At 45.4% G+C, this 12,991-nt stretch overlaps 1 protein-coding gene across 1 annotated transcript in view; it reads right to left on the minus strand.

Annotated features, from left to right (window-relative positions):
* Positions 1–10,653, minus strand: part of slc25a38b (solute carrier family 25 member 38b) — a 29,789-nt gene extending 19,136 nt beyond the window's left edge. Inside the window, exons 1-5 of the mRNA XM_063202013.1 lie at positions 9,997–10,653; positions 9,559–9,681; positions 5,907–6,031; positions 3,066–3,150; positions 1–126 (exon numbers count right to left, since the gene is read on the minus strand). The exon at positions 1–126 is cut by the window's left edge and continues 57 nt beyond it. Coding sequence (XP_063058083.1) covers positions 1–126; positions 3,066–3,150; positions 5,907–6,031; positions 9,559–9,573 — 351 coding nt within the window. The 5' untranslated portion in view covers positions 9,574–9,681; positions 9,997–10,653. The remainder of the gene's footprint in view (positions 127–3,065; positions 3,151–5,906; positions 6,032–9,558; positions 9,682–9,996) is intronic.
* Between the last annotated feature and the right edge of the window lie 2,338 nt (positions 10,654–12,991).

Here is a 12,991-nt window from a genome sequence, read left to right on the forward strand (position 1 = left end):
TGCCCCAGCCCCCAGCAGCACCGCCTGCCCAGCGTTGGGCGCCGCCCCCTCCTGGAAGAAGTGCTGCTTCAGCGAGTAGAAGGTGCTGAAGTAGATGCCCACGCCGGGGATGCAGCGCATGAACGACTGGAGAAGAGAGGAAGAGGAGGGAGGAGGAGGAGGAGGGGTGAAATCATGTGTGAGTTACCATTAAAGTAGATAATCCGTTAATCAACTATAACTGAACTCAGAAAGTAGATGATCATGAAAGAAGAAGAAGGAGGTGGAGGAGGGGTGAGGCCATGTGTGAGTTAGGGATGCACAATACCACTTTTTTTTTAAAAACCGATACATGTATCAGTATTGAGCACATTAATTTCTGTACTTGTTGATACGGAGTAAGAATACAGATACTTTTACCACCAACATACAGTGAAAATAAATGCATAGCCTTGTTTTTTTTCCACCTGTGATATTTGTGTTATTGTCCATTTTCATGTAGATTTAAATGCTAGTTAATGAAGTCATTCATGAACTGCATTCCTGTGGGCATCTACTGTCTAATTGTATGCTTATTATATGCATTTTCAAATCAAGAATTCCTGAAAAATCATGACAAAATATAACATGCAGGCTTTCTGACAGCTGTACCACATTCACACCACTGTCTCTGCAGTGCAGTAGCATGCATGCTGAAGGCAGCTTTAACCTGTCTGGACTGGACAGGACAGGACAGCACTATGCAAGTGCTCACTGTAGCAGTCATCCTCCCCACTGACGCTACACACTGAGTGCAGCCTACGGTACTTATTCTGGCCTGCTTACCATCAGGAAGCAACTCTGTCATTATCTAGAAATGGGTCATTGTCAAAACAAAGACAGCCAGCCAAAGACAGTTTGGGTTTGTCCAGGGTTCTTAATGTCTCTGATGTTGAGGGTGCAGGGCCCAGTTAATCTCACATATATATGCCCTGCTGCGGCCTAACGGTGGGGCACTCGTTCGCTATGCAGTCGACCCCGGCCCGGGTCCTTTGCCGGTCCTTACCTGTCTCTCTCTCCCCGCTCGCTTCCTATCGCCATCTTAACTATCGTAAATGAAGTAAAAAAGACCAAAACATTTTTTTTTTTTAACCTCTCACATATATATAATATAAAAAAACTGCAGTTTTACTGCCACAAGCACAAGTGGAGGACGCAAGGTCGCATATTGGAACGCACCCAGAGTCACGCATACTGACACCGCATACATACAGAGTTTAGCCTACATATTCTGGCCCGCCGCCAACCATGACTCATCAGAAAGCGCCTCCGTCATTGGGCGGAAATGTGGCATTGTCAAAAGGAATCAAGCCACAGACATAGAGTGTGGGTTTCTGTAGGTTGCTGACAAGAGCCTCAGGAAAGCTATTTACATGCATGTGGATATTTTTGAAAACGCATGGGTTTTGGCCTTTTGTTGACACGTAAACTGAGTTTGAGAATGTGCATTTGGGGCTAAATTTTTTTAAAAAAAATATTTGTGTCATGTATATATGTAAAAAGATTTAAAAATATCCACATTTAAAAATATCTACATACGTGTAACCAGAACCTGAATACATACCACAAAATACACTTGTGATGATAACGCCTATTATTTGTGTCACCATGTTTGCAACAATTAGCCTGCATATTCTGGCCCTGCTAGGCTAATCAGGAGATACTGTGTGTGCCATTGGATGGTAGTGTGGCAATGTCAAAAGGCTTCAAGCCACAAATGTCAAGGTTTTCGACATGGCCCTTCAAGATAGAATATATTACACAGACATTATTCTGATGTTCCAGTTTGTACGATCACGTATGCAAAGATTAAGCTGAAGATTTCGTAGTTTAAAGGTGCACTGTGTAGAATGTGGCCAGAATGGGTACAGCAACTATGCTGCTCATTGAGACTGTGCTGCCTATTACCAAATTTTATCTTATCATGGATATTAATAAATAGTTAACTAATATTTACTACTACTAGTGTACCCAAAGTATAGTATGTTTTGCAGCAAAATGTCTATTTCTGGAAATTCAAAATGGTGGACCATGGGGAAGACTTTTCATGTATGAAAAGTGTAATTTTCCCAGTCATAATGAACACTTAAAATTTGCTGGTGGTGGTAAGTATTCATGAAAAAGGTAACTTTTGTGAATGGGCATCATAAATTCTGGAAATAAACAACAAAAAATATTACATGGTGCACTTTTAAGTGTTTTTGTTTACATTAACAATGGGGACATAAACGGCACATAGTGATTTTTGTGGGCATATTTTTTTAAATGTCAATCAAGTCAAATTTCCACAGATATCGCTTCTCACCATGTCCAGACAACTTATTTTCATACAAATTAATTGCAACTTGAAAACACGTGAAACAAAACTACATTCAGATAACATTAAAATAAGACACTCAACATACTGTAGTATAGTATGCAATTCAAAGATGATTCCCCTGGGTTTTCCTCCATACGTGTATGGTTGGCGGTTGATTTTGATAAAAACGTGGATGTTCCCCGGATGTTCAAATAAAAAGAAAGTACTTCTAGAAGTCGATTTTGGTTGGGTGTCTATAATGACAGTCCTGGTTGTAGGTAGGGCTAACGTGTGTGTGTGTGTGTGTGTGTGTGTGTGTGTGTGTGTGTGTGTGTGTGTGTGTGTGTGTGTGTGTGTGTGCTAACGTGTGTGTGTGTGTGTGTTTGTGTGTGTTTGTGTGTGTGTGTGTGTTAGGGCTGCACGATATTGGAAAAATATGCGATACACGATAACATGACTGTATACCACGATAGATATTACTCGCGATATTTAATACATATATTTTCCCCTCTCTACCTGCCATTCTACACTTTATCATGTATAAAAAAACTGAGAGAAATGTTTCATTTCCAACATAATTTTTAATAGGAAAAAAAAACTTTTCACCAAATTTGCTTTTGCGATACTTTGCGATGCTTTTGCGATATGTGTATTGCAAGCCATGATATCGCGATAACGATACATTTTCGATATATTGTGCTGCTCTAGGGTGTGTGTGTGTACGCGCATGTATGTGTGTATTCCTCACCGGCGACACTCCTTTCCATAGTCCCAGCAGCTTCTCGGTGCGGACGACATTGAGGAACACGGTCACCATGCCAACCCGAGGAGCCCTGCCCACAGACAGAAGACAGTAGACAAGTGTTTACTTTATTCATATCCACAATTCATAATAATTGTCCATAATGGCATGAATGTTACTATACAGAGACAGTATTGTTCAGGTATGACGCACCAATGCGTGTCTGGCAATTCAAAAAGCGCACACACACGCACACCTCAAGACAGTTATCTATTCACAAAAAAGCCACACAATCTCTCAAGACAAGCACTCACACAGCATGTACGTATTACCTCTCACACGAAAACACACACACACACACACACTCTCTCACACACACACACACACACACACACACACACACACACACACACACACACACACACACACACACACACACACACACACACACACACACACACACACACTCTTTTATTACCCCAAACAAAGCCATGCCACTCTCTCAGACAGCCTTACAAACACAAACACACATATTTCTTTTTTCACACATTCAGACAACGGTACACTCACACAACATCAAGCCTCAATACAAAGGCAGGGAGAGACTGGTCAAAGCACTCATGACAAGAAGAGGCATCTGCATGTAAAACCGTCAGCAGAAAAAAGCAGAGGAGTTGTGTAAGTTAAATAACACCCTTCACTGCTTCTGTAGCAGCAGAAACAGCAGAAGCAGCGGGCAGGCAGGCAGGCAGGCAGGGAGGCAAAGGAAGGCAGGGAGGGAGGTAGGCAGAGAGGCAGGCAGGCAGAGAGACAGAGAGACAGAGAGGCAGGCAGAAAGGCAGAGAGGCAGGCAGGCAGGCAGAGAGGCAGGCAGAGAGGCAGGCAGCAGGCAGGCAGAGAGGCAGGCAAGCAGGCAGGCAGCAGGCAGGCAGAGAGGCAGGCAGGCAGGCAAGCAGGCGGGCAGAGAGGCAGGTAGGCAGAGAGGCAGGCAGAGAGGCAGGCAGCAGGCAGGCAGGCAAGCGGGCAGAGAGGCAGGCAGGCAGAGAGGCAGGCAGAGAGGCAGGCAGCAGGCAGGCAGGCAAGCAGGCAGACAGGCAGGCATTCAGACAGGCATTCAGACAGGCAGGCAGAGGCAGGCAGTAATGCAGGCAGGCAGAGAGGAAGGCAGGCAGTGATGCAGGCAGGTAGGCAGGCAGGCAGAGAGACAGGCAGGCAGAGAGGCAGGCAGAGAGGCAGAGAGACAGGCAGGCAGAGAGGCAGAGAGACAGGCAGAGAGGCAGGCAGGCAGGCAGCCCACACACTCATGAAAACAAGGCCCTCCAGAGTCTTCTATTCACAGATAACAAATTAGGGGTCACAGAAGAGAGCCCACGTGCAACAGAACTGCAGGAGTGCCAATGTTTCCATAGAAAACACACACATGCACACACACACACACACACACACACACACACAGAGACGCACGCACACACACACACACACACACACACACACACACACACATGCACACACACACACACACACACACAGAGACGCACGCACACACACACACGCACGCACGCACACGCACAATTCAGAGAACACGCACACACATACACACACACACACACGGCAAAGTGCAGTAAGTACATATTTTGTCAACATTGAGTTAAGATTGAAAACGGTCATCATTACACCTCATTTACCTGCTTTATCTTGTGACAAAGCCTTATGGTAAAAAATGTGTCCCTTCTCAGGGCTATTACCATGTCAAATTTGCAGAAACTATAACATCCAACCAGATACCAAGGCTTTGAAGGCATTATTCCCAGTTACGGCTCCCCTTGAGTTAAAGAAGTTAGAGTTTTACCTTTCTTCTGTAGTACTTCCAGCTGTTCATTGAGCCGGTGACATTACTTCTAGCTCCACGCTAGCCTGCACCATTGAACTGGATTTTACTAGCAAGCTGGAATCTGGTACAATCTGGTTCAATGATGCATGCTAGCTTTGAGGTACAAGTTGTGTCTCCAGACTCTGAGAACGGCAGGATTTATTTATTTAACTGCAGGGGAGGTGGGATATTTTTTTTCCAGAAATGATCATGTAAAAGTAAAATTAATACTTTGATTTGGATGTCACCACAGGAAGGCCATTACAGATCAAAATACTGGTGGAAGATATTTCAAAGCATTAGTGTGAATCACATTAATATGAGTCTGATCACTTCCATCCACACCAGATTTTTTTTTTTTACTTTCCAGGCGATAATGAGGGTAGTCACGACGGGTGTAAGTGGTTCAGAGTAATGTGTTTGCTCTCGGCTGCAGCACCATGTAACTCGCACGCACGCACACACGCACACCCACATACACACGCTTTGCAGCGCACGTCTGTAACATGCAACAAGCTCACAGTAAACAAAAGTCACAGCCGATTAGCCCGCGTGGTCATGAGACCTGAATGTAGGTCAAGCGGCGATGGGCCAGGGGTGGGCCAGGCCAGAAGACCAGACTGGAGGAGGAGTGAGGAGGAGAGAAAAATAAAAGATGGGGGATGAGGCTGTAGGGAGCAGAGGAGAGGACAGAAAAGGGAAGGTGCGTGCGTGTGTGTGTGGAGAGAGGGGGCGTTGGAAGAAAGGAGGAAGGAATAAAGAGAAGAGAAAAAAGGAGAAGAGAAGAGAAGAGAAGAGAAGAGAAGAGAAGAGAAGAGAAGAGAAGAGAACAGAAGAGAACAGAAGAGAACATGAGAGCAGATGAACATGAGGACAGGAGAAGACAGGAGAAGAGGGGAGGGGAAAAGAGAGGAGAGGAGAGGAGAGGAGAAAAAGGCAGGAGAGGAGAGGAGCGGAGCGGTGTTGTGGTGTCTCACCCGGGCCGCATGTTGTTCTGGAGGGTCTGCAGGCGTGTCTTGAGAAGGTCCAGGGGCTGGAAGAGCAGCGTGGAGCAGGTGCCACTCAGGGAGCCACACATGAAGGCCTTCAGGGCTGGGTGAGCCTGCAGGAGGAGGAGGAGAGGAGAGGAGTAGGAGAGGGAGGAAGAGGAGAGAAGGAGGAGGAAAGGGGGAGAGGAGAGGAGTAGGAGAGGGAGGAAGAGGAGAGAAGGAGGAGGTAAGGGGGAGAGGAGAGGAGAGGAGAGGAGAGGAGAGGAGAGGAGAAAGTGAGAAGGTGGAGGGAGAGGAGTGGAGAGGGACGAAGAGGAGGAGGAAGAGGTAAGGGGGAGGAGGAGCACAAAGGAGCAGGGAAAGAGGAAGAGGAGATGGAGGAAGAGGAGGAGGTGGTAAGGGAGAGAGGAGAGGGAGGAGGAGCAAAGAGGAGCAGGAGAAGGAGGAAGAGTAGAAGGAGGAGAGGAGAGGGGAGGGAGGAAGAAGAGGAGTAGGAGGAGGAGGAGGTGTTGAGAAGAGGAGAGGGAAGAAGAGGAGGAGGAGAGGAAAGGAGATGGAGGAAGAGGAAGAGAAGGTGAAGAGAGGATGCGGAAGAGTAGTAGTAGATGGGTATGAGAGGTGAGAAGGAGCAGGAAGGAGATGAGAGAGGAGGAGAGAAGAGCAAGATAGGAGTATAGGAGAGCAGAGAGGAGAAGGGATGAGAGGAGGAGGACAGGAGGAGACGAAAACAGAGAGGAGGAGAGGAGAGGAGTGAGGAAAAGAACAGAGAGAGGAGGGATGAGAGAAGGCGCAGAGGAGAACAGAGAGGAGGACGACAAGGACAACAAGAAGAGGAAAGATAAAGCAGAGGAGATGAGAGGAGATAGAAGATAAGGGAGAGGAGGAGAGGAGACATGGAAGAATGGACAACACGACATGGAGTGAACAAGATGTGAATAAAAGAGGGGGCAAGAAAGACAAAAGACAAGGAGAGACAGAGAGGGGGGGTATGAAAGAGAGAGAATAGAGAAACAGATGTAAGATAAGGAGGACAACATTTTGCATTGCGATGCACACGTCTGACAAGTGACAAAACTGTGCAAACGTCACGCTCTCAAATACGGGGAACATGCAGCCAGTAGCCTTGTATTGAACCACATAGGCTATGAAACGCCACAATCTTCACCCATTTCACACATGGACAACATCACTGTCGTCGTCGTCATCTGCAAACTGACAGCGTACATGATGACACACACACACAGACAAAAAAAGGACACATAATCCGAGATGTGCTTGCAACGCGGACTACTCAGTCTGCCCGGCTAATATTGCAAGATAAGAGTGGGGGCAATTTGCATAATTATAGATGGAAAAAATGTTGAAAGCCAGCATGATCCGGCGTTGGCAAAAATATACCACATGATTTTGCACACGCTGAGACAAAAAAAGGAGAAAATACAACACAGCGGCGGAGACACACACACACACAGCTGTCAAAATGTATCACACGTATCCATCCTCCTTACACCCCATCACCACGCTTCAACAGAGTCACGCATCAGTCAGTCACTATCATCATATTACAGCCACACTAACAAAAAAAGAGAACCACCAGACGACAAAAAGCCCAAAACAACACAAAATACCCCAAAACAGATACATTTCAGAGTCACAACGACTTGCGCGTCACTAATGGACACACTAACAAAAAAAGTGCCTGACGGTAATAAAAAACAAACAAACACAAAAACCCCCAAACGAACAGATACATAAAAACAAAACAAAAATTAAAAATAAAAAAAACCAACACACACCACCACGTATGGATAATCCAATGGATAGCCGGGAATTCCAACGTCCAGCAATGCATGTGGATAAGGAATGTCACGTTCCACTCCACGGCATAAAACCCACACATGCATGCACCCCAAAACACACATCTGTGCATGACATGTGTAGGTCGGGGGGTTGCATCCCGTAGGTCTCTCCATACACAATACATGCACACCATATGAGTAGGTGACAACGTTGACAACCAACCGAGTTGGGTTTGGCTGGCCACTGGTTGGCATTGATTTGGCTGGCCTACCTTGCTGGCCAGACCACTGCTGGCCTTGGCTGGCGTCTCGGGTTGCTTCTCCTGCATCTCTCTCTCTCTGCCAGCTAGACTTGGGTGAGAGCGGGTCCCCCCTCTCTGCTACTGCTGCTGATGCTGCCGATGTTACAGCCACAGACAGCATGTTACAGTGCGAGCGTGAGCCGCCTCCATCGCTCTCTCTTCCCACACCGTTTTCCACATCTGTCTCTATCTCTCGCCCCCTCTTTCCATCTCCCGCTCTCTCTCTCTCTCTGCCCACAACACACAATGCCTATCTCTTGCCCCAACCCTCTCCCTCCCTCCCTCTTTATTTCACCCCGTCTCTCTCTCTCTCTCTCTCTCTCTCTCTCTCTCTCTCTCTCTCTCTCTCTCTCTTCTCTCTCTCTCTCTCTCTCTCTCTCTCTCTCTCTCTCTCTCTCTCTCTCTCTCTCTCTCTCTCTCTCTCTCTCTCTCTCTCTCTGCCAGAGCAGCAGGCTTAATCCACAAGCACCAGAGTTCCCTTTCTCTACTTCCCCCCTCAGCCTTGCCTGCTCACACACGCACGCACACACGCACGCACACACACACGCGCACACACACGCGCACACACACGCGCACACACACGCGCACACACACGCGCACACACACACACACTCACCCCTTTTTCTGTTGGATTTGTACACTGTCAGAAAAGATATGTAGATTTTTTCCCAATGCTATGACTCATACCGTACAGTTGTTTGCGTATGGCTGGCTGTGTGTGTGTGTGTGTGTGTGTGTGTGTGTGTGTGTGTGTGTGTGTGTGTGTGTGTGTGTGTGTGTAGGCTATACGTTTCTATGCAGACCATAAGGGGCGGAATTTTGAATTTGTGTTCGCGTTGAACACAGTGAAAGATGATGGCGAAGACAAATCTGTACAAATGCCTTCCTTCCAACAGGGAAAAAGAAAACTAGGTTAGGTATTGTCCTCCAGGCAAAGCCATTACACTGTGTCAATCATGCTGGTACCTGCTGCCTGTCATTTCACCCCACATGGGCTGCTGTTTCTCCTAGCGTTGAATGCTCACAAACCTCCTTCCCATGCTCCAATTTATACACCCTTTTTTCCGTGCCACCTTTTAAATGGATATCCATGGCAACAACCTTATTACCTTACGCTTCGGAACACAAAGTGACCAATTGGGCACAGGGGAATAATAGGGGGGCTTAAACATAATCCCACCCCCTCTTCTCCTTCGCCCCAAGGGATTTAAGGTGGTCTGGCATTCTGCACATGGCATTTCCCTGGCATTCTAGAAAAATGTTTATCCACATAAGTCCATACATATAGGCCAAATGTCAGCAGTGTGTTTACAATTCAAGCAAGTCCAGCAGCTTTGGAATCCTTTGGATCCTTTGGCACAAGTTAGTAGGATCATAAATACATCATCAATTAAAGCAATACATAAGCCTACAAGCAAATACATGTAAACAAGCAATAATCTTACAAAAAGCAAATTCGGGCTACGGATAGAAAGTGTCAAAACCGTCTCCTATATTTTGCTATGTTATGAAGAATGTTATTACATTCCATCCACTCACCAAAGCCAGCTCCATTTTGGAAGGGGGAGATGCAGCCTCAGTCGGCAGAATGCTCTCCCCTGTCTCCCTCGCCGTTTTGAAAGCAGATGTGGCCAGACTGACACCTAACTGAAGACCATGGGTCTTTTAAAAGACAAAACATTTCTTATGAATACGTATTCCAGTTGTTCCAATGTGCTAACACAAAGTATATGCACGACAGTGAATTGAGGCAAATTCCACTATGACATTGTTGTTGACAAACGTATGCAAGTAAGGACATCATTGGGCGAATATGTGCAATGTCATTGGTAGACGAGGGAAAATTGAGAAAGATAACGAATGGCAATTTGCCAACTGATATCAGCTCATGTTCAACCGGGTGCCCTTGTGACAAACGCAGTTAGACAGTAGTCTAGTAAGCTATGCAATGTCAGAAAGTCAGCTAAGGTGACTTACCTCTTTTACTTTTGAATTAGGGACCGACTTTGGGTATGAACATCATACTGTGGCAGTCAGAGAACTAGCATGAATGCTACCCAGACGCAAACATGGACACGGCGGTAGCATTTCTGGTACCACGATCCAAATTCAAGCTTTGCTCTTTATCGATGTCAGTCTGTCGCCTGCTTTGGAGATGGTACAACGTTTTTGACCAGTTAAGTTGCCGAAAAGTCGAGTGGTGTGCTACCTATTTGAAAAGTCACTGTCATTAGCTCCCTGTCAAGGTAAACGTCAACAGGCAATGCAACGTAGTGCATTAACGGCGAAAACTTGGATTTAAACCGAATTGTCAGCTGAACACAAAACAAATACTAGCTTGTGGTCGTGACTTGGGTGTCATCATTCCACATGCACTTCACTTGACATACCGCAAGCTATGCTAACATGCTAGCACGCTAACTCATCCGTAGTCAAGTATAACCGGCTCGTTAACGTGTGAGTTCAGTGACTAGTTCAAAAGCCGGAGAATACACCCAGTAGACGGTGGTCTATATATTCGGTAGTTGAGAGCAAATGGTACGTTTTCAAAAGAAACTACGCAGAGGTGGTTCAATTTCAGCTGGAAACAAGCCGGTGTAGTGTTGTGTGCGCCGCTTTCCAGCAGCCGTCCCACAGTGGCTACGTCAGACTCAGCAACCAGAGTGTGCCACGCCTCTTTTTTTCTATCGCACATCACACTGCGAGCAACATGAACTGGTTCTAGCTTGCTCACTCTCGGGCCAGTGATGTAGAAGGAACTTGCATCGCTGGATTCCGGAACACTCGAAAACAGAGCTCTCTAGTGGTAGCTAGCATCAACAGCTTGCTCTGCAAATATCTCTGTTAGTTTTGTAGAATTTACCAAGGCAACAAACAGACCAATTAAATAGGTGTCCCTTCTTGACCTACAGAGACCCAGACTTGAGAAACTAAAAAAGTGAAGAAGTCTCCATCACATTTTATTCAGAAACCTCAAAGCATATTTATTACTTTTATTAATCCTGAGTGTCTCTGACAGCTTACATAAATACACAAATAGCCTACAGAACACACACAAAGACCTACTGTACACATTATTGCACCTAATACTATAGCAAACATTTGAGTTGGCCTATAGCAGAAAGCCTTACATCAGTCACACACACCCACGCTCTCTCTTTACACACACACACACACACACACACGGTATTGGTATCTTTATATATATATATATATATATATATATATATATATATATATATATATATATATATATATATATATATATATATATATATTTTTTTTTTTTTAATCGTATTATATTGAAATTAATTTCAAACCAAGACATTATGAAAAGTTGCAAAACTGCCTCCCACTCACAAAGGTAGACCTACGTAGGTAGCACAATTTGGGACACAGCTTGCTTGACTGTCTGATCTCTCATTTTATTCCAGCTGCTAGTGCAAGTCATTTAGGGAACATCTCGTAAGACGTCTTCTGATTTGACTATAAGCTTATGGGGTCAACAGAAGGCTGTTGTTTTCGTAAGGATAGTCAGTCATGGGTAAGCGGTTAGGCATCAGACTTGTAGCCCAAAGGTTGCCGGTTTGACTCCCGACCTGACGGGGGGAGTAATCGACCAGTGCTCTCCCCCATCCTCTTCCATGACTGAGGTACCGTCCCGCTGCACAGCTCCCTTGCACGGGTGAGGCATAAATGCAATTTTGTTGTGTGCAGTGTTCACTTGTGTGCTATGGAGTGCTGTGTCACAATGAGAATGGGAGTTGGAGTTTCCCAATGGGGCCTTCACTTCACTTTATATCACAGTAGCAGGGCCCTACAAGCAGCTCGGAGCTTTGCCAAATACTAAAATCTATTCCATGGCGTACAGTACCTGGACCCGTGTAGACATTGGAAATGTGGAGCTAGTATAGGGTCTGTTAAGCTGCATGAGAACAGTCGGCAAAACTGGCTGAATATCAAGGAAGTGCATGCCACAGACAATGGGTGCATTCCAATATGCAAACTTTTGCTGACGTTCTTTTGTGTAAGGCATGCCTTTAAAGGTGCACCGTGTAATATATTTTTTTGTTTAGTTCCAGAATTCAAGCTGCCCATTCACAAATGTTACCTTTTTCATGAATACTTACCAACACTAAATTCTAAGTATTTATTATGACTGGGAAAATTGCACTTTTCGAACAAGAAAAGGGGGATCTTCTCCCTGGTCTGCCATTTTGATTTTCCAGAAATAGCCATTTTTAGCTGCAAAACTTATTGTGCTTTGGTTATACTAGTGAATATTGGTTTATTATTTAGTAAATATTCATGAAAAGATCAAATTGTGTAATAGGCAGCACAGTTCCAATGAGCAGCATAGTTGCAGTACCCATTCTGGCCACCATTCTACACAGTGCACCTTTGAGAGGCTGCTGCAATATCCATTTGGCATGCAAAAACTACAGGGTACTCTTGAGCACACCTTCAGTGCTCAGGCCTATTAACAAGTTAATAGGCCTATGCATCTGAATTTTCAAGTTGGTGGTCACGGACACATCCAGTCTCCCCAGGTGTCTGTTAAATAGAAGATGCATTCTTTAGATGCTATTCGAGAGGCAGCATGCCAAGACAGTAAAGACTCGGGAGGCACTGTCTAAGTAACGGCCATGCACACTCCGAATAAGTAGGTCCATAACGGTTGCCTGTCGTTGACATTCATAAGCTTCCACCAAATTCACATTGCCTTCAACCTTACACCTGGGTCGAGTCTTCTGGAACAAGATAAATCAAATCATCTGATTGGTAACTGCTGGTTACCTTTCCATCTACTAGAAAATCTTTGGACACGCCTACCATTGAGGCCCTTGTTCCATTGGACACTTGTGTTTCACAGTAGCAATTTTAAGTGCCATATTAAAAGCAGGGCAGAGCACGGACACATTGTCTTTTCAATGATCAAAAAGTCATCAAGCAAAATTGAACGAAAAGCAAG

This window comes from Engraulis encrasicolus, chromosome 1, assembly GCF_034702125.1.
Source record: "Engraulis encrasicolus isolate BLACKSEA-1 chromosome 1, IST_EnEncr_1.0, whole genome shotgun sequence".
NCBI classification, from domain to species: Eukaryota; Metazoa; Chordata; class Actinopteri; order Clupeiformes; family Engraulidae; genus Engraulis; species Engraulis encrasicolus.